The 22,448-nt window shown below is 35.5% G+C and overlaps 1 protein-coding gene and 2 long non-coding RNA genes across 5 annotated transcripts; 1 reads left to right on the top strand and 2 right to left on the bottom strand.

Moving 5' to 3' along the window:
• Positions 1 to 1,038: 1,038 nt before the first annotated feature.
• LOC124630807 (signaling mucin HKR1-like) lies at positions 1,039 to 6,521 on the bottom strand. Its single transcript, XM_047164819.1, has 5 exons — positions 6,394 to 6,521; positions 5,040 to 6,296; positions 2,434 to 2,533; positions 1,686 to 2,127; positions 1,039 to 1,255 (listed from the first exon to the last, which is right to left on the bottom strand). The coding sequence occupies exons 1-4, from the start codon at positions 6,400 to 6,402 to the stop codon at positions 2,015 to 2,017; spliced, it is 1,479 nt and encodes a 492-aa protein (XP_047020775.1). The 5' UTR covers positions 6,403 to 6,521; the 3' UTR covers positions 1,039 to 1,255; positions 1,686 to 2,014.
• An 8,711-nt stretch (positions 6,522 to 15,232) lies between these two features.
• LOC124630841 lies at positions 15,233 to 16,780 on the top strand. Of its 3 annotated transcripts, none has more exons than XR_006984453.1 (3): positions 15,233 to 15,864; positions 16,008 to 16,207; positions 16,470 to 16,780. It is a non-coding gene; the product is annotated as an uncharacterized LOC124630841 (long non-coding RNA). The 3 variants fall into 3 exon arrangements; XR_006984452.1 differs by having other exon boundaries at positions 15,233 to 15,919; XR_006984451.1 differs by having other exon boundaries at positions 15,233 to 16,207.
• Positions 16,770 to 17,917, bottom strand: LOC124630840. Its single transcript, XR_006984450.1, has 3 exons — positions 17,368 to 17,917; positions 17,147 to 17,276; positions 16,770 to 17,019 (listed from the first exon to the last, which is right to left on the bottom strand). It is a non-coding gene; the product is annotated as an uncharacterized LOC124630840 (long non-coding RNA).
• Between the last annotated feature and the right edge of the window lie 4,531 nt (positions 17,918 to 22,448).

Here is a 22,448-nt window from a genome sequence, read left to right as displayed (position 1 = left end):
AATTTAAAAAATTATAAGGAAACATACCTAGGTAGTTTATAGACTAATTTTATACATAGGTAGTTCAATAATCGTGGGAAAAACAAAAGGTTATTCCCGCTCGGTAACACCCTTTCGTCAACACTGTTGACGATCGGGAAAAAAAGTTTCGTTCGTTCACAGTGTCCATGAATGCCGGTTTTTATTTTTAAAATATGGAAATAAAATGTCATGGATTTTTTAAATGTTTTAATGGATTATGTTAAATCTTTTAAAACACAATTAACTAGAAAATAAAAGTGGCCTTATCATGTGCATAATAACCATTTTACACTAAAATAATAAGTAGCGTTCGTCAACACTGTGAACGAACGAAACTTTTTTTTCCCGATCGTCAACAGTGTTGATGAAAGGGTGTTACCGAGCGGGAATAACCCAAACAAAAGTGGTCACAATATGTTTTGTAGCATAATTTTAAAACAACTGACATTCGCTGGATACGAACCTATAACATTGCTGTAATGAAATGCGTTCAATGGACCGTATGATGAATCAATTCATCGTCTAGTCTAGTTATGTTAGGGTAACGCGAAGTTCGTTTGTTGTTGAAAATAGGAATACCTATCAGTCGTTTTTCGAATCTCTTTTGCGTAAAAATAAAAAAAAATTACATTACCGGAATATCGGAAATCATAAAGTCAATAATAGCATAATTTATGAATTTATTCTCTACCGGTATTTAGAGATGGTTGCATTGCTTTTGGAAAGGATCGAATGCGGAAACAAAGTGAATGGTGGTTTGCGTAGCGTGGCGGTTATATCCAGTTTTGGTCAACTGCCCGTGTTACAAGCTAAGTTGTCCTGGCGAATTTAGTTTATGGCTTCGCTGGGTAACACGGTCCAGTGATGTGGAAATAAGGAGGAAAAGGTGAGAGGATTTAAATAATGCTGTGTGTAAAAAAAAACAGTGCTTTATACATCTTTAGGAATATAATTATACAATTAAGACTATGAATTAGGACCGCAAATAAATAAAATGATGAACAGGGATAGTACCTAAGTAAAAGGTTTACATTCAAGGTAGCACCAGTTTAAAGAAAAGTGCGATATGTATATCTTAAAACTACTGAATGGATTTTGATGGCACTATTAGTTAATGTCTTCAACCTTCGGATCAAATTTAAGTAAATAGCTCATGTCGAAAGTGGTAGACGAAGGTGGGCCTACCTACTAAAAGCCCATAACATGATTTCACATTTGTGTATATCTTACGTATATTAAGGCGGCCAACTTTCCGAAAACTGAATGCGGGACTTAACCTTTCGTGAAAAAAGGGGGGGGGGGGGGCATGAAAAATGATCGGACGGAACTGATAAAATAAAAACCGTAAGCAAAAAGCTATAATTTAACCTATCAATATCGTGTCACAGCGTGCACTAATGCCTTATTTTCAAAATCATTAGGCCTCACGAGTTCAGTAGAAATAAAGAGAACGAGATTATATAGGTAATCTGGGTTCTTGCACTGTTGAGCGTGCGCGCAGGTGGGTGTTGTGTAGAAGTGTGGTAGAAAAATAGGGATGCGGGACATGCGGGACGCATATAACGTTATGCGGGACTATTTTACTAATAATTTCAAAACGGGATTTCGTCAAGCATTGCGGGACGGTCCCGCAGAATGCGGGACGGTTGGCCGCCTTAACGTATATTTGGATACATAATTAAACGAGTATGCGTGATACCTAATAATTAAACATTTATGATAATATTTTACTTACAAATGTAAAAATCTAGCAAATATCAGCTGAATATCCTTCGACTGACATAAATCACATTTTTTGCACACATGCCTGACCTAACAAGGCTATCGACTTCCGTCCTTATCCAATTCGATTCGTTTCACTAATTTATTTACAATCATAAGCTAAGACCGTTTAGATCAGGACCTAATTTAGGCTTTAACAGGTGGTCAGACCAAATAAGGCAAGCATTCGAACCAGCCGTGGTGCCTTTCCGAATTTTGTTCGTAGATACTTCTAATGTTGATTGTCTTTGCTGTTGCGTACGTCGGCATGGAAGCCAGTCTCCCAGTCGGCGACGTAGTTCACCGTCCGCACGGACCCGTCCGGCTCAACCAGAGAATACTGACCTGCATAAATAAAAAATATTTATAGGTAACACGGCTACGAGTTTCCGTCGTCCTTCACCGAACATAAATGAGAATTTATGAATAAGTGCTGTGCCATGTATTTAGGTCTCTCTATCTATGGTGAGCGTTCATTTTCGCCTTGAAATAAACGTGATTGCAGTTGTCATTAATATTCTGCTGCGAATAACAATCATAACAAAAGGCGGATTATTGTGTGATAAAATACAACCCACACTCTAGAGTGCAGTTAACCACCCAGGTGTCATAAGAAGATGGTTACCTTTACTTTTTAAAAACAGTGCATACCTTTAACGACTTCGCCGTCTCTTTCTTCTTTCTGTTGCTTTATGTCACCGGTGTGAGGGTCATTGACACTGTATTCGAAAGCATACCGCGGGTGGGCGTCCTGCAAAAGGGTTATCACAATTTAGATGGTGCCGTGAGAAATGTCAGACGCAACAAAGGTTGCAAACAAGTATTGAATGAACTTTAGTGCCCATTTACTGGGTTAGTTAGGTACCTAAAGCACACCTACGAGTGCAACGAAATTGCCTTTATTGGTGCTGTAAAAGGTTTGCGAGACCTTATAAGTTCGTTACGCGTCAATTAGTTAGTATTTTATTGGTAGTTCGATTCTAGTGATTTTTGGAATCCCCTAGTGAGATCTAGGTACTGTATTAAAATATTACAAGAAGGATCATTTAAAATATATTGACTGACATTTAAATGAACACGTGCTGCGTTCAAGCTGCGGCACAGTGAATAGCTTTAACAAGCAGTCACACAGCAGGACTCCTTATCTCCTCGATAATCCGAGGGTAGTAAGACGACAAAACGGTGAAAGTAGTCTAGATTGAATCGGACAAGTTCGCACTAATTGTTACGTAAGTGAATGTTGCTGATTTAACTCGTCTGACGCACCACACACCTTCGGTTTGACAATAAAAAGTTTGGTAATCCGAGTTAACTGCCCAAAATTTCAGTGAAGAGATACAAATTTCGAAAAAATGCAGTTCACACGCACGTGCTTAATACACACATGATAGCCATGTTTACAAAATAAAGAAAACGATATCCTTACTTATAATACAAATGCGAAAGTATTTCTGCCTGTCTTTCGCGCTTTCGCGTGAAAACTATTGAAAGGATTTTCATAAAATAAATGCGTGTCTTGTTTAATAATATATAATTATAAACTGCAGCTTCTGTAACTAAACTAAGTATCTAAAGTATAAAATCATAGAAGAAATACAAAAAATATAGTATGTAGTGTAAAAAACAAAAAAAAAACACTCTAGTCATGTATTGTCATCAGAACTCAGAGCGTGTGCAAAATTTCATCCTAATCGAAGACCGGGAAGTGGGTCAAATAAAGATTCTAAGATTTTCTTACATACATAGCTACCTACAAGTGAAGCTAATATAAGCGTGTTAAAAATACAGGCAAGCTTTTTAAGCTGAACAAAAGTACCTATAGCCTCTACTTTTGTGGCTTTTCCAAATGTATCTAATACCCGAGATTTAGCGCATCATGACAGCTTTTTCATATAACTTTTTTATAGAATTAATAGGGTTATTAAGCCAAACCATAAATGTGCGTTGTGGTTTACTAATTCATTAGAATTGCATAAAAATATGGAGGTGAGATACATTACTTCAGTTTTTTGTGACTTGAAGTCGTCGAAACCTCCACGTAAATGTGAGGTTTAAAAAGGTTGTGTTGTGGATTCTACGCAGATAGTTGAGCGATAATATAAGGTGTTGTTATTCCTGTAGTTTTTACCAATACCACAAATAGAAAGCTTTTAAGTATCACTACCTGCTTTTGTTTATAATCTAGATTGTTGCAGTAGCACTAGTGCCTAAAGGATTGTTTGCAATTTAGAATGGTCAGTCAGTTTACGTAATTGTTAGTATCTTAAATCAGTTCGTGTCTTGTTCAGCTCTAGTCTTCGTGGAGACAAATATTTACTAAGTAACTGAGGTACATAGGCACAATGCGGACTCTATAAATTATGCTACCTTCACCTATTTCAAGTCAGCTGAGCTTAAGACCGATATTATAATGAATTCAGTGTTCTAACTTGTTGGTAAATTCTCAACAGTTGGTTCAATTTGTTGTTATTATTGTCAGATATCTAAACTAGGGGATCTAAACTAGGGTATTCACAATTAAGTTGAATAATCGTAGCTAACCTTGACCACTACTCACTGAATTATTAAGTTCATTAGAAGACCTATTATATTTGTTATAAGAAAAATATTTACAACATAAATGGACAATTTAATGATATAAGAGGTATAATGATCGTATGAATTCCATTCTACAAATTAATAACATGTCTACAATCTATTAATGCGGTTCTGCTAATTAAATTTAAACGTTTAGATGTAAACCCACACCTAATCAATCAAATGACAGTGCAATGGGGTTTGTAGACCATTGCACAACATGTAGGTAAACATGAACCACTTCACGCTTGACAATTTCTTACATTTGAGCACAGTGAGACGGTAATCGGTCAAGATTTCGACGTGGTGGAACCAGTCCTGGATCTAACTCGACAGCCAATCAAATTGATTACGTCACTGTATTAGTTGTAGGGATATGAAGTAACTATTCTATGGTATGCCGCAATGTCCTGAGGCACATACGTTACACATGAGTTTGAGGCAATTCTCAATTCATTGGATTCACAGAGATGAAAATAAGCCGCATATTTACAAAAGTGTAAAATATGATTTCCTAATCAAAACTAATTTGGTCGATAGAAAGATTAGGAAGTGTTACAAAATGAGAAATATTAATTTTAAATCAACAACAAAATTGTGATTACGTTCTCAAAGCGCATGTCAACAAATGAAATGATTGACGATTATTTAATCGTCAGTTATAGTGCGTTAGTACTTACATAATTTTCCAAGAATTCTGTGTGAACATTCTTGACGAGGGGTGCTGCCGCGACCTTCGCAACAGCGGGCGCGGCCACCGCGGCGTAGGCCGGCGAGGACACATGCGCCACACCCACGGGAGCACTCGCGTACTGACTCACTGACGCCACGGCCGGCGCGGAGTACTGAGCAACCACAGGCGCCGAATGCTGCACCACAGCAGGAGCAGACTGTTGAACTGAATATTGCGCAGGAGCTGAATACTGAGCCACTACCGGAGTCGCGTACTGCGCAGAATGTTGCGTCACTACCGGTGCAGAGTACTGCTGACTGATTGATGCACCAGAATGTTGGGATACGGCTGGTGTGAAGTAGTTCGAAGATGGCGCAGACGCGTGGGACACAGAAGATGTGGAGTACTGTGACACTGCTGGAACGAAGTGAGCACCCGGTGCCGCCACCGGAACTTGACTGTATTGAGCATACTGAGCGACAGACGGTGCTGAGACGGCCGAGTACTGTGTCTGTCCAAAGGTTTGTGGTTGCTGCACTCTCAAAGCGGGCGATGTTGCGTATCCTGCAGATGGAGCGGCATACACTTGTGAGACGACCGGTCCTCCTGTTTGGATGCTGCTGTAGGAGTTGAGGGATGCCTTTGCTGCTGATCCAGTGGAATAAGCTTGTTGAGCTATCAAGTTTTGTGTCACATAAGAAGTCTTAGCAGGAGCTATCGAGAACTTGGCGATAAGTGGAGCCGCGGTCACTTTGGCGAGTATCGGTGCTTGGGCGTATGTGGCGAGTGGTCGTACACTTTTGCCACTTGAAGCAGCTGATGACAGACCAGCAGACGTCGTGTAACCGTGAAATTCTTTAGTGGTGTATCCTTGTGAAGCGTAGTTGTTGTAGTTGGATGATGAAGATTGATACGAGGCAGATGGTTGTGCTGCGTATGTAATTTGAGGAGCTGCAGACTGGTATGTTATGCCAGTAGAATATGCTGCACTGCCTCCAGCCGAGTAGCCTGAGCTTCCACTTGACGAGTAGCCTGAGGCGCCAGAGTACTGGTACGCGGGTGCGGCGACGATCGGTTGTGAAATTAAGTTGGCAGCAGGTGCTGAGATCGTTTTGATGCCGGTTGTGGTGAGCTGCACCGACGGCGCAGCGTATGAGTAACCATTATCGCAATTAGATACTTTCTGTACCTGACTCAGGTGATAGTTCAGATCAGGGTCGTGATACGCAAGCACATGTTGAAGTGCCAACACAATGAAGATTACCTGAAACAAAGAACGGAGCACCGTATGTTAAGTTTGTTTACATAAGGATTTCGTAAGAATTAAAAAAAATATAAGAAATTTAATTTAATTTACTTACCGTCTTCATTCTTATTTAATTTTTTTGCACTCTATAAACAATATCGCATAAATTATTATTTTCGTAATATTCGCATTAAAGTCGAAAGCTCAAAGTGTATTTGCCAAACTTAAGCGTAAATCGAAATGAGAGCAAAGTTGGTCCGCAAAGTCTTATATAGCGATCTCATATGTGTAAGAGCGGGTCACACTTTTTCACGTTCGCCGTCAGAGTACGTCGGTGGGCGCGGCGCGGGCGCTGCTGGATAATCTACGGCCATATACTAATGTACGACTGCCACACGTTAGAAACACCATTATGTTAACTTAGTGTGTAGCTACCTCTATAAATATCACTTAATTAGGTCCAGGAATACGTGAGATACATTCAGATTGAATTGATTGATTGTCTCTTTTGCTAACATTTCAGCAGGCTGGTTTTTATGACAAAATGTTAAGTTGGAAATAGGTTATTATTATTTGTTCAATAGCAAAATAAACCTATTTCGTAGCTGTTATCAAGGCTTTTAATTTAACATTAACTCTAAAGTAGGAGAAAAATCTCTTCTAGGAATATAAAGTGAAAATTATCTATCCTTAGCAACAACTCGTTTGCATTCAGTCTGCAGACAAAATTAAGTAGATCAAAGAGTTAATATTTAAATCCTTAAGTATTTCATTTTACATTAATATGAAAACTATTTACATTTGAAATCATTAGCGCACCTGCTACATTTGCAATTAAAAAAGTCTACACAAACTTACGATTCAATTATTAACGTCGGTCATGGTTGCCTTCGGCATTAATCCTAAGCTGAATAATGAGTTGCTTCATGACTTGACATTCAAAGTATATAAGTACCACATGATACTTAAGCACATAATTCATACGTCACTTGCGAAATTAATCCCGCTATTAGACTCTAATACGACGGATTTGTTTATTCGAGTCATTGATATCTTTTGAGCGAATTAGAAGTATGCTATAAGGATCCGTAAATTGTAGATAATCGTTTCGATTCGACGCTTTTTTCAATAATTCGATATTGTTATTAAAAATAATAGCTTTAAATATTTCGCAATTTAAAGCTATTTTCTATTTGTTTGTGAGGCAACAACATATTTAGAAGTGTGAGTTATTTCAAGTTAGGTATTTGAATGGTTGACTAGTAAGTACTAAGTAGTTGCCTAGTTATTGGTACGATATGATAATGAATAAATTTGTAGTTTAGATTTGATACTAATCCCCAATTAAGCAACTAGTAGTATGGGGATTGAGTTCACCCGATATTTTACTATGATATTTATTAAATGGGTCCGGGGTCTAGACAGCAGATTGAAGAGATAATATTAATTATTATCTAATATTATGTTAATACTCTATGATTCAGATTGCTAAAAGCAGCTGTATTTATTGTAACGGATATTAGAAGAGGCATAGATAGATAACGCATCATTTGTAGATGTAGCCGGGTCGGTGACATAACTAATTAGGTATTTCGCTAAATATTAAGTGAACATATATTACTTATAGTTATTCATGATTCTTTGAACTTTTATAAAAATAAATAAATAAATAGTCTAGCATTCTGCCCCCTTGTAAAAAGTAGATCTATGTCCTTTCTCATGCTCTTTATATGCCTATGTACTGATTACCTTTTTTCGCAGTTATAATATTGAATTTACCGTAATTTACCTACAGATTTGATACTGTAATTCAGAATAAGCTAAGGAACCCAGCTATACAAATACGGTGCGACAACTTTTTCTCAGTCGGTGCAATCAGTGATCGATGTTTTTAGCGCCTATCTGTGTATTTGTTAGATAGATTGTAGGCACTCGATTTTGCATTTGAACTAATTGCGTGTCTGACTTCAACATTTCTTCACACATGTACAGGTTAGTAATTTACGTCATTTAAAACGTTGATACGGGTTGTGGCTTGCATAAGCAAACTAGCCCCTAAGCTCTTAACTTTAGCTTACATGCAAATGACGAAACTCACATGCCTAGTGGTAGGATTTGAAATAAAACCGTAATAAATGGGCTGTGTATCTGCACTGTCCAGTGAGGTTAACAAATATGTGCTGTTGCACTTACTCTAGCTAGATAGTATGATAGGACAGTATGGTATCATAGTGGTTTTGGATATTAACGGAGGCGGCCTATGGTCAGCATTGGACGTACTTTTTTTCTGAGGTAGTAAATTCAGATGGTCTCTCCCGCACAGAAAGAGGTGTTATTTTTTTTTATTGGTTATGCAACTAAGGTTTACTACCGATAAATAGTTCTTAAATAAGTACATTTGTATAAATGCCCATTATGGAAGTAGTGTAAGGTTTGTTATTGAAAACAGGTAAAACGGATATTGCCAAATGAAACCGATAGACCGAGAATTTGGTAATAGGGCGGACTTAGGGCAAGCATTCGTAAAATGTGATTAATAGGTGAATTATTCAAATTAAGGTTGTAAACATGTCTATTAAAAATAATTACGACTGTGTAGTACATGGGAAATTCACGCTTAGTAACAAAACCTTTGAGGTATTATCATTTTGTTGAAAAGTTCGTAATACCTATTGTGGGTGCGCCCTTTGCTAATTACACAAGTGCCATTGTTTTGAAAATGAGTAAAGACGAATTAACAAATTAATCTGTCTAAGTTTGGACGCAATCATAACTAGGCCAAGTATAAATTATTAGGTACTTGCATAATTGTTGATATTGACAAATATAAATAAACATTTTCGATTTCGATAGTGTCAATAGTTTCATAGAAAAGACAGCAGCGACAGCTGCTTTACAATTTTGATAGATAATGATTTTATTCTAAAAAACTGCTTCAGATAATCTATACTTCTGAACTAATATAATAGAGAGGATTTTTTTTTGTTTGTAAAGGCTCCGAAACTACTAAACGGATTTGAAAAATTCTTTCACTGTTAGAAAGCTACACTCTTCCCGGCATTCCCACGGGACGCGGGTGAAACCGCGGGAAATGGACTAGAAGCTATTGATATAAAATATACATAGTTTCGCTACAGCTTGGAAACCTTATGCAGAAACTGGAGTAAGCGCGATTATCCAGATTATCACCGTATTATGTAAGGCAGTCCTCATGGAACTGTGGTAGCGGCAGTAATGCAAATGTGCTACAAATCGCAGTAAACTCAGCAACCGATGTGGACCTCGATAATGTCCAGGCGTAGCCAGCACCGATTTATATCTTGTCACCAAATAACTATGAGCTTCGGTTACACGGAGTATGTAGTAAATGGAGAGATAAAAAGCTTTTGGTAATTAATGTTATATAGGTATATTTCCTTTCTTGTTTCATGCATGCCTATGGTGTTTCATGACAGTCAAACTTTTGATTTCAATTTTAGCGTACTATTAGTATTTGACAGCTGAGACATTAAAGCTCAAAATATTTTACAACCTAACCTTTTTTATAGCAATACATACTTAATTATTTAGAAACCAAATTATGAATCAAAATTATAACTGTTGATCTTTATACATTACATAAGTTACAAGTCAAAACCGGTGTACGATGCATTAATATTACATTATGAGCACTCCATCTGCTAACTACTCCGCGACAAACTCGTGCGCAGACCCATGCCCAGTAGCGCTCCCAAACCTGATTGTTAATCAACAAGTGCTCGGCCAGTATTTGTTTTATTGACTAGTTTTTATAAAGTAGGTACCTACACACATGGTACAAAATGTAATACATTTTTACGTAACTGTCTAACAACTGGCGCGAGGTTCCCAAAGTAATGGTCGCCTTTATTATCTGTGCAAGGTCGATTTAGTTATTATAAAAATAAATAAAACATCGAAAAATGCTCTTTATTTAATGAGATTCTTAGTGATCGTTTGGCATTGACTTGGGTTTACTTTTTAGTTTAATGTTTCGGTCTAAGTACCTATTTTACTTACGTTAATGGCTAAGGCGTAGTTGTTTGTGTTTAATTATAACTTTAATGTCTTAATCGTTGTAAATGTTATGTTAGCAGCCTATTAGTAAAGGTCTTTTGTGCTTGTAGGAATAAAGCTTTTACACTTTTATGATACTTTATGATTCTCTTTTATGACAATGAGATAAATAGATACCTAAATGATTATTTGGTGACCGATATGGCAGTCCTCTTTTGTCGCCAGTTCTGAAACTTTTTGTACTTAATATTTTTGGATGATTTACGATTTTGATTTTTTATTCGACTTTTTCAGGAAGTGATGCCACTAACATGATTTAATATGACTTTTCTTTGTAATCCTTGTCCGTATTTTTTTTAATGTGTCAATCGTTATACTTACTTAGTTTAATGGAAGCATATCATCACCAGGTGGTCACTACTTTAGCGAATACTAATTGTATTAATGAATTGCCTCTTACGATTGCCGCACGAGCGGAAGCGGTTGCGGAATGAACGAAGCGATGTTATTCGAGCAATGTCAGTATCTTACTTAATCTTTATTTATGTTAATTACAATTATCGGAAGAAATATCTGGTGTATTAGCTTAATTTGTCATTACTATTTAAAATGATTACAGATTGATTGATTGATACATTGCCTTGTTGGATAAGTAGTAGTTATTTGCGTTACTGATGGGGATGAGGTCTCAGATTTGTATTTCTAGTCGGAGTAAATGCTGATGACGTCAATCTTAGAATGTTTGTTTCATAAAATATGGGTCATAGACTAAACGCTATTTTAGACCTTTAGGCATGATGAGTGTTATATTATTGTCAAATAAAGAAGTGATTTACAAGTATCCTAGACTCCCTGAAAAGGTAATCTAATGCTATTTATGTACAAAAGACCAGCTAGATTTCAGCTAGAGTCGTGGGTTATTAAGCCCTTTGTTCACAATCTAAGTAATTCTATTGGCATGCTAATGTGTCCTAGTTCCCGAACGACCAGTGGACAGGGAGAGACATGTCGTGATTTCAGACTATTAATTAAACATAACTGACATTTATCATAACGATGCTAAGGAATTGTGATCGAAATATGACTCATGCTTTTATTATAAAGCGGCCCAGCCTTTGCTTGTATGAAATGCCCTTTTAAACATATCGTAATCAGCAATAGTTTTGCAAAATAAACAGTTGTTACGTTGTATTTATGAGATTACATACGCCTTGGGCGTATATTTAGAGCCATTTTGTAAGATTTTATTTACGTATGTTAAGGAGCGGTTTGTAACTGTATCAAAGTAAAATTATCTTGATGAAAGTGATGGTGTGAATAAAGAGATTTTTCTGCAGGATAAAATATGCTTTAATGTATGCGTCGGGCTTATTATAAACTACTTTATGTTGATATGATTCTTTAATTACATCACAAGCTGAACACGTAGGTGTTTTGTGTACCTCTATTATAATACACTTCACTAAATTGCTTAAGAGTTAACCCGTTGTAATATCCCGATACAGATTAAATACCAATAAATCTGCTTGGATGTATTCATAACCGAGAACATAAATTACGCTATTATTGTTATGCCGTGTTGAATTATTTAATTAAATGAATCAGCCCATTTAGGTCGAATTCCAATATCCTATCGAGTGAGAATCAATTACAATTACTGGGCAGAGATTAAGTCTCCATGTAGCCGTGTACTCATTATTCCTCATATTATGAGCCTAATCTTTAAGTTCATTACATGTTACTTGGCTTTTGTAATACCGTAATTTGTACGACTTTATTCAAATGTCAGACTACCAGACGTTATAATGGGCTGGTACCGACGTTTCTACGTACGTTATGCTTTGGTTTTAGCTTAGTCAGTAATTTATTAGTGGATATTGATGACTAGATCTGATTTTAAGATAATGTAGATAAGCTTTTAGTTTGTGGTCCCTGGTTCACTAAGGTCCTGTCTGAAACATTGTGGAATTGGGTTACAAAACCTTTTAACCCTTCTACCGATAGTATCTTTATCTTCATTTACCTATAAATACATAGATTTCTACGTATTTGTTAGTATGGTTATGCTATTTGCCAACCGTTAACTATGATCTAATTTTAGTAAAATGATCGAGTGCGTGCACGCATGAAGAAAGCTTGCGCAAGTTTCGCTAACCATTCGGTAATGTTATCGTTATGGTATTGGTATCTGAACTTGTTTGTTATTGTCAAATTATTACGTATCTAATCCATATTTTGCCCACACGCATGTTAGATATCGAGTAGCTTTATGAAACGACTGGTAACAATAGTTTACTAATAAAGTCAAACTAAAGCTTTCTGAGTAATTTAATTATTCACTACTAATCTGCCCACACTTTTTTCTTGACCTGAATTTACTTTTCATTTTATTTGACCCAGACCTGATTACAATTTTATCGTGAACTTAAAACAGTAGGTACATTAAAAAGCTATAATCGATAAGCTCAAACCAATTAAAGAGCACTATTTACATCCTGTTTTAATAAAAATACCTACATTTTAATAAATATTTAAGCATAAGGCATTTTAATTTATTGTTCCGCAATAAAACTGCACATACATTTAAGCGCCTACTTATTAACTTTTGCTTTTCATATCCTGCCAGTGTCGTGCCAACTGTCGACCGATTGTTAATCGATGATCAATTATATCGATTACCGTTGCTTGTTGATGTGTTTAATTCGTTTGGAAATAAATCGTATAAGGTATTATGTAAGGAGAGCTGATCGCTGATAACACAAGGATCTTTGTAATCTGGTGCCGGATCGCTCGTGCTTCAATTTTACGGTTGAGTAACTGTATCTATAAGATCTGATCATGACCTATATGACTGTTTGATCTACATCAGGAGATATTGTGTGACATGACGAATGTGGGTAAACCATTCACCTGTGTTTGAACTTGGTGAAATTAAGAGATTATGTTTTGAGCCTATAAAATAAACACCAACCTCTTTAATATGTTATCAAAAATCAAAATCAAATCATCTTTATTGTCAGGCATCAAAGGCCCATAGATAAATACCTAAAAACTAGCATGTACCTATGTACAGTATTATATAGACGTCTAGATAAAAATACCTGTCTAGTTAGATTTCGTATTCGGGGTCTAGGTGTTACTTTGTACCTGATACTGAGCTGAACAAATAGATGTTTAGAATTCACTATATTGAATATTGTGATCGTAAAATATAATATAGAATATGTAGTTATTTGTAAGCTCAATCTGTAGCCGCGATCTTTATCTCAGTCGGCAGTTCCGTTCACTTAGTTGTCACCGTGATTCAATGAAACTTGCATTTGCAACCTACTTCATGCCTTAGTAATAGAAGTAAAAAGCTAGAATTATAACTATGAAGGTATGTGAGATAATAAACGTAACGTATGTAGTTAATCGCGCCTTCAATTCAATGGACAACACTAGGTTTTGCTCTTTTACAATGCAAAGTAAGCACGCGACCAATGCAGCTGCGCCGTGAAAAAGTTTCGTTTAATAGTGTCAAGACACGCTGTCCAACACATTGGATTGGAGGAAAAATACATTGGGTACACTGGAAAACATTTAATTTGAAAACCAAGTTTACGCACACTAGTCGATCATTTCATTGTAGGAATTATTATTGACCTTCATAAAATAATAGTATGTTAGGTCGGTATGAAAGGTGCGTTCATAAATTTTACCGCGAAGCATCGCTATTTTCGTATTCAAAAAAATCCGATACAGATCCGAAAGCCTGTTTAAATAATTCATGAGGTAAATAATACATTATTCATTAATTACCTAATTATAAAATGCAGCGAACAAAATTGAACATGCAATGACATACAAAATAGAATTATTCGAAATATTAATGTAACCAACTTTTTTAAATGCAAATTTTCTGCACAAAATAATAAAAAAAAATATTACTCTCGTTCGGTAGTCGGCTAAAACATTGAAAACAAAATGTTGAGTAAATGACATGTGAACGTTACAAAGCATCGGATTATGATCGATTATATCTCGTTCACGACACGAACTACTTTAAAACAGTAGTTAATGTGCATGTGTCGACAATAGGTTATTGAGATACCGTGCAAGTTAAACACGTGTTGTGTGGACACTTGCACAATGTACAATAGGTATGAATATATAAGTCAAGCCTTAGAAAATAATGTAGCTGCTAGGTAAAATACTTATCGTGGGAATAGGTGTATAGTACTGCACCTATCTTTGTATATCTTGTGTCGGAACGATAAATTCAATTTGTGCCTTAATTAAATACACTAAAATGTCAACCTTTAAGTATCATTAAGAAAATCGGGAAAATCACCCAACCGCATTGAGCAAGGGTTGTGATTAAAGCTCAACCCTTCTCTGTGTGACAGCAGGCCTGGGGCCCGATTCTCCTAAGTTAATAATGTCAAAATCGAATAGAAATCGAATCGCAATATGATCGCAATAGCAGTTTTAACCATATCGGGCATTCTGCTACTAATAAAAGACCAATCGTATTCGATTGACATTTGATTGGTGTGCGATTGGTCTGCTATTTTGGTAATTTTGGTCTATACGGTAGTTTGCTGTACAATCATTTTGCAATCGTAAATCATTTGCAGACAAAATTATTCATTATTGAATGACAGAAAAGGATAAAAACGTTTATTTAATAGAAAAAATAGCGGAATGCTACATACGCTTCAATCGTAATCGAGTCGGGATCGGATCTCAGTCGAATCGAGTCGAACGTCAATCGTATGTCGCTTAAGTAAAAATAGGAGAATCGGAGCATGACGATGATGATGAACAAATAGGGCTTACTACGGTGGACCTATTTTCTATTGTCTAGATTTGAAAAGTTACTATATTTGGGAGGTAAGTATAGTTTACAGGTCTTGAAGAAAAGACAGCTGACAACAGGGGGTCTACTCTAATTCAACGAAACGAAACTTCGATATCGAACGAAATTCAAACGAAGTTTCGTTAGTGACCCTACTCTATTTCATTTTCGGATGCGCATACGAAGTTCGGAACCATAGACAATTTTCGTGAACGAATGGAATCTATAATATTGTGTGGGGCTTTTATGATGTCGACTAAACTAAGTTACGGTTTTTACTTTAACTTGAAATTATTAAACTTTTCAGCTTTACTTATTCATGTAACATTATAAATGTGATTCATTACATATTTCTTGTAATATTCATGCAAACAATCTTAACTTTCCGGCAAAAAATATTTTTTCAACTACATTCGACTCGACACTATAAAAAACCCTTTGACAGTCATTGCTAACCAACTAATTTGAAGAGTACTATTTCATGCCAAAAATGGGTAATCACGTATGACAACCAAAAATAGCTGCTTATTACAATCTTATCAAAACATGTCAACTTACAATTCTTTGTTTGAATACTTTGATAAGTTTTCTGAAGTGTGTTTCTCAAGTGTCGTATTAAATAAATCATGTTTCCAAGTGCTTTTATACCAAGGTACGCGTTCCCTAAGGAAGTATTATGTCGTACTTTACTACAGTCCGACTTCTACGTAGGTACGTCTGCTGTATTTTGGTTCGCAACAAGTTTTGTTTTGGATTTAAAAACTTCGTGAGTAGATATCATATTATACAAATGCAATATTTGGTTTCGCTCTAACGCCATTGCCTTTTCTAATACTAATCATTTATATTTTCAGTTTAAAATGGCTCCACATAAGGGGTTCGGCAACTCCTCAACAAATCGAAACCGTTCTCAATTTCCTGGACGAACATAGAGATTAAGCTAGTGGTAGATTGAATAGTTGAATCCAGCCAGGAAGATAACCTGAGAGTCCAACTGTAATAGCTGCCTATGTACCACCACCATTGACGCAAGAATGTCTGACTTTCACACCTTGTAAGTATTTTACTGTGGTATATTGAGTAATGCTATTGTAAATAAATTGTACACAATATATTTACAAGCGAGCGAATACAGATTAACTTTACTATTGAACAATGATTGCATCTTTTTTATTATGTTTGCATATGGTATTAAATGGGTCAAGTGTTGAGTTGAGAACTTTTTGTTGTTACTTAACCCATTCAAGTGTCTTAGCCATATTTTGTTTACGCTGTTGTTCTGAGCTGTTGACTGAAATTGGAATGTTGTTTTGCAGCCTCTCGACATACACACTCAACAAGGAGACGATCTGCCAGCACAGTGTAAGAAGCAGATTGTATCAATATGAAGAGGAGGGTGCACAGAGAGAGACGGTGAAAAACGCAGAGCTTGCAGGCATCAGGGGCGAATTGGCAGGCATCAGTGCTACCCTGTTGCAGCTGCATAACACAATAAAGGAATATGTGGATAGGAATTAAGATTCTGTTAATGTATTGTTAGTCATTAATTGTGTTTAGTATTTCTTTGTTATTAATTTGTTATGTTTAAACAGGGTAATAGTAAATAAAACTTTAAGTAGGTATATAATTTATTCTTTTATTTAACTCTAAAGGAAAGAAATAACATCATGTCAAATTCTTAAAATCAATAAACATAGTTCTTCTGGAGCATGTTATGATGTGCTTGAGTAGAACTTTGTTCTACCTATTCCTTTCTAAAATTTGCACTAACAAAGCTCTGCAAAGTTGTATCTGCCTTCAAGAGAATCTTCAACAGCTTTATGTATAGGTATCATCATATGCCCCTTAGAGCATACCCAGAGTCACCTAAAATATACATGTATATGAAAATATGTGAATAACACTACTACACAATATAAACTTGTAAGTTTGGGGTACCGTTTTTGTCCCAACTTGTACAAATATATTCAAAATGCAATAAAGTCAAACATACCTAACAGATAAACTGTTTCATTCTGGAGACCTTCCAAGTGGCTTCTAATCTCTCCAAATATAAGCATCATGTGTGTTGCTCCACCAAATGACACATCCACATTTGTTATATAGTAATCACTGTCACATATCTGAAAAATAATAAAGGATAGATGATCAGCATCATAATAAACAACAGTCAATGCCTCAATTAAATAATTGATGTTTAGTTCTTATACTTACAACTTGGGTGTTAAGAGAATGAAAATATTTTCGATTAAAATATTGTTCCTCATGCTCCAGAAGGTATAGCAATTGAAATATGCATTGTTTGGAGGTAATAAAGGCATGAATTCCTGGCACAACTCTTCGAAAAATTGCCGACTGAGTCTGTGATTTCCTACAAACTCTACGTTGGGAATTTCGCTAATATTTAATTGATTGCGCAAGCACTGCCGGTTCCTTCTTCGCTCTACACGATCTTCACGTAAAGCTGCTTTAATTAAAAGCATTTTTATAGCCTTTGCCAATAATTTTCACACAAAATTCACAAAATGAAAAGTAACACGAAAATCAAACGATAACTCTTTTGGTTTCGTTGAATTTGAGGTTAAAATTCCGAAGTTTCGTCTGTCAAACTCAAATATTCGTTCGTATCATTTCGAATTAGAGTAGGTTTATAGACAATAAACGTCAAACAATCTTCGTTCGTACGAAATTTCGGAACGAAATGGAACCGTGGTAAGAAGTTCGCGAAATTTCGTACGAAAGTTCGTTTTTCGGTGAATTAGAGTAGACCCCCTGACCCGAGTTACCTGAATATCGATTAAATCTAAACCTATTGTTATCTCCGTTTTGTTGCGTTGCACGGGTTAAATTACAGTCGCTCCGATAACCTGCGATTGTCATTTGTTTAGTCCTGATATTCAGTAACATTTTGTTCCACTGCTATCTCATTGGCTAGGGTCCATACTAACAAAAACGAAAGGTGATATTGGCCATACGTTTTGCTCTGGATGATTATTTTTGTAATTAGGTTGTAAAAAACGTATTTTTTTTTTTAATCAATTTTTAAGCAATTCTTGTTAGGTTAAGGAAAATATGAAAGCTGAAAAGAACTAAACAGAGAAGGAACGAACTGTAAAGAGCTGAGCTTATTGCCTAGATATGTTGAACCTTAGGAAAGACGTGTGTTCAGTAGACTAGTTTTATACGGGATGTTGAAAATGATATAGAATTTAGATCAAACCCATTAATCCATTTCTGAAGTATCATTGTAAGCTTATATTTCACGTGGGTGTACAAAGATAGTTAATTAGCTGTCAGTCTTCTGAATAGTGACCGAATGGCAAATATTATGATGACTCACAACGGTAGGTAATCATGGCCAATGAGTAAGGCAGTAAGGCCTAACGTTGCAATAGTAGTATGACGTTAATGTAGCGTGACGAATTTCTTTATATTTATTTATCCTATTGTACTCGTATGGTCATGAATGAAGGCTGTCAATTAGGCCTGTTTATTTTCACAAACTTTTTTTTGGCAATATATGCATAGTTTTGCATGTGTGTCGCTGTTGACAAAAAAGCTAAACCACTTACATCTATGACTAAGTTTATGCAGGCGTATACTAAAATATTCATTTACATAATCCACTTAAACAGGATCTAGGTATGTTAATGTTAAAGTAGATTAATTTTAATATATTTTTTCTATATCAATTTAGTTATCACTTCTTATATCGCAGGGAGATGTAATTTCTATTGAATATGTAAGCTTTTTGACGAATAAACAAAAAACAAAATTAACACCTGTATTATTTATGTAAGTCTGCATTTATCGTAGAATATTAGACTAGCAATTTGCTGCAAGTCTTTAGAGTTTGTATACTTTTATTTAATGTATTCTCTCATAATGGTAATTTACACATTATGAAATATCTGTAATACAGCACCTCTAGCTTCTGTACAGTTGACATAATCCTAATGTTATAGTCACATGTTACGCCATCGTATTAAGTTAAGACAGTATTATGTTAGACGGCGATCGGACACTAAGCAATAAAATACTCAGAGCACAATGCATAGGTGAAGGTGATTTAAGCCAATCAAAGACCCCGCGCAAGTTTATTACTTAATTTACTAACCTGCAAAGAATGTTCTATGATAGATTAAGGTTACGTTACGCTTAACCCCGTCAATAGATGGAATATCTATACTCGTTTTGCCTTTAGATTAATACAGCTGATAATAAACATTATCCATTGTGCACGAAGCTATGGGTTGGCGCGACAATGAGATACAGGATTAAAGAAATCATTACCATTGTGTAATGGTTTATCCGGTTAGAGGAGACAAGGTCTGCCATATCTGTTGCATTTCATTTTCTATACCTGTGGTACGTTAGTTTGTCTTTGTTACATGACCACATGGATTTATTGTGACGTTGAATATATATGGGGTGGTTTAGATATTCAGTTTGGTAAGTAACAGTGGTGAAAGTTTTGCAATCGATGCATTGCGTACTGGTCCTACGTTACAGGTGGCTTGTCTCATATGAAACATGTAGGACATTTCTACATACGACTAGAAATATAGGGTCCGTGCTCTAATGGAATATTCAAATTGGTGTCCATTTTCCTCGATAGTTTACAAGATATTAACCGCAGGTCAGTATTTAGGTTCTATATTGCGCATGGGCACATTATGCGTGATCTTAAAATATCCTTCTTTTCTTAAACAAAGATTATATTATATTTATGATTTAAGTATTTAAAAATAAAGCTCCGGTAAGATACTCTTTCTCATAGTCTCTATCAATGTTCTTCACCTAATAGTACCCTCTCTAATTGAAATGGTTTTTTATAGCTTATAACGTAAGCCAGGTATTTAAAGGTAGCGTAAAAAGGCCTTTACATAATATCAGTGTCAAAGAAATTAATGACCTGACGGAAAGGACCAACGTTTATGAGCTCCGTAGATTGCCTGATCTAGATTTAATTGACCGAGTCTAATGGTTGCGTCACGCCGACAAAGTATTACTATGTATGCAATTATTGGACAATAATCAATTTTAACATATTACTCCTAAGGATAGTAAAACAGGTTTGCGAGGTATTAAGTTGCTTCACCTTATCACTATTTTAATTGATGTCAATGTTTCTTTTTATTTACGTTTCGGAGCACATTAACTTGAGATAATTAACTCATTTTATTTGCAGTCATAATTAAAGGATAGGCAACACTTAAGTCTTACGAAAGTCGCATATTTTATGTTTCGTCAGCATACGTTTTTAAAGAAGTTAATGGATTTTTATAGCAGCGTATTACGATTCTTTGGAAAGGATTTTATTGCTTCGTTGTATAAGGGAAGTGCCTAACAATGAGCTTCAGTGTGGCAAACTCTCAGCTTGCAACGATATGGAAATTCTGAAACGAGTTTCATTCTCATGACTCAAGGGTCTAATAATAATAATTGGAAGTCTGGTTACCTGAATGGGTACAAAATGAGGTGTTACAAGCTTGCAGGTTATAATCCAAATTGTAATCCCACGTATTCGGCGATTTGTAATTTTATCTACCTTCTTTTCTCACACTGTGTCGCAAGTAGTGATTGTACAAGATACATACAATTCAATTTGGAGAATTTAGAGCGATCCGGCTGGCGGTAATGAACGGTCCAATTAACACCCACAATGACACCTCCGAGACTTTCTTAATTGGTCGCGTGTCTACTTTGATTTATTGGCATTAGGAACTTGATTTATACTTTTAAGTTTATACACTTAATTACTTTATCAATATAATGTAATGTAGGTACGATATGGTGACTAGGTCTCATTATATTGCGGTATGAAAATTGTAATCAACATTCATAAGCATGCAGAATTTTAAACATTAAAGCATCTAAACAAATAAATAGCTACAAGTACTTTAAAAAAATCTTCTTGATGCTTAAATCAAAAGTCTAATAAAAATAATAATTAATTGTTAGAGTTAAGAAACATTACTTCATATTGTTATACCTTTTAGAATATAGTTTAACCGTTAATGCACTCTGGCTAAAGTATAGAATTCGGAATTAATTCTATAGGTAATTCTAAAGTATGGACATAGTGCCCTCTAGCGAGAATATAACGAGCAACATGATACAGTTGAGTAGTCAAGTACAAACGTTTACTGTTGAAGTGAATGTATCACGTTACATAAAGCAAACGTATTCATTTCGCGAACTTACGCTAGATGTAGCAGCTCCCATTTAATAACTAGAGAAGCAAAATCAAAAAACATTTTAAACCCTCATACCTAGCTACACTCGGTCGTTGCTTCCTGGATGGGTCCTGAGGGGAGAAGTTATGGAGTCGTTACGAGGTTATTACCACTATTATTTGTAATAACTATAAAACGAAGTTATGCTACACAAAAATATACGTAATATTATAATATAAATAAATACTTAAATATTATACTTCATACTACTAACTATTATATAATCTGTGATACTACTTTATTACATTAAACGCCTTCCTCTCTTCTAACTATTTTGCTGTGCCCATCAGGGTCCATAATTGTGACTACCTCTATTATTTTATATTTTCCACCAAATGTACATTATGGAATGCAATAAATGATATGATATGATATGATAATTAGTTTTATAAAGTGGAAAGCTATTACCAGCTAACCTCTTCCAGTAGTTGGCATAATTACCTATTTTATCAGAAATCAACTATTCCTGAGACAAAAATGTTAGATGATCCTCACTAAAGGAATGTACTGCCTTGGTAGGTTGGACAAGAAAAGTTAACTTAAATATTATTTGAAAGGATCTCTTGGCAGACGTTGCTAAGTACTCTCAGCCAAACCAAAACAAAACATCCAGCAAGAATATCAAATTACAATCAAACACAAATAGTAATGTTTTACTACATATCTCATTTACGTTTGCATACAGTGCTATCAAGTATTTTAATTGACAAGGACCTTTGTCGATGCATACATCCGCCGACAAGCACATTGTTTCACTTATCAGATGAGATGACCCTATAAAATGCAGTTCGACGAGACGAGACCCTTCAATCCACTGGCTTACTTTATTTACGTCTTGATAGCTGCTCTGCGTTATGGATTTGATTTATTTTAAGGCAAGTTCTTTTAGTAAAGTACCACTCCAATTTATACAGCGCCTTGTGAAAACTTATAGCATTTTGCACTACGTATCTTGCGCGTTCTTCTTTTGTTTTAAACATGTCAATGTGTTATGAGAATATTTACCGCTTAAGTTATATTGTAGTATTAAAGTATGTGATTTTATCTGATTTCAGT

Source organism: Helicoverpa zea, chromosome 5, assembly GCF_022581195.2.
Source record: "Helicoverpa zea isolate HzStark_Cry1AcR chromosome 5, ilHelZeax1.1, whole genome shotgun sequence".
Classification (NCBI taxonomy): domain Eukaryota; kingdom Metazoa; phylum Arthropoda; class Insecta; order Lepidoptera; family Noctuidae; genus Helicoverpa; species Helicoverpa zea.
The sequence above is the reverse complement of the archived record's forward strand: the minus strand, read 5'-3'. Positions and strand labels throughout refer to the sequence as shown.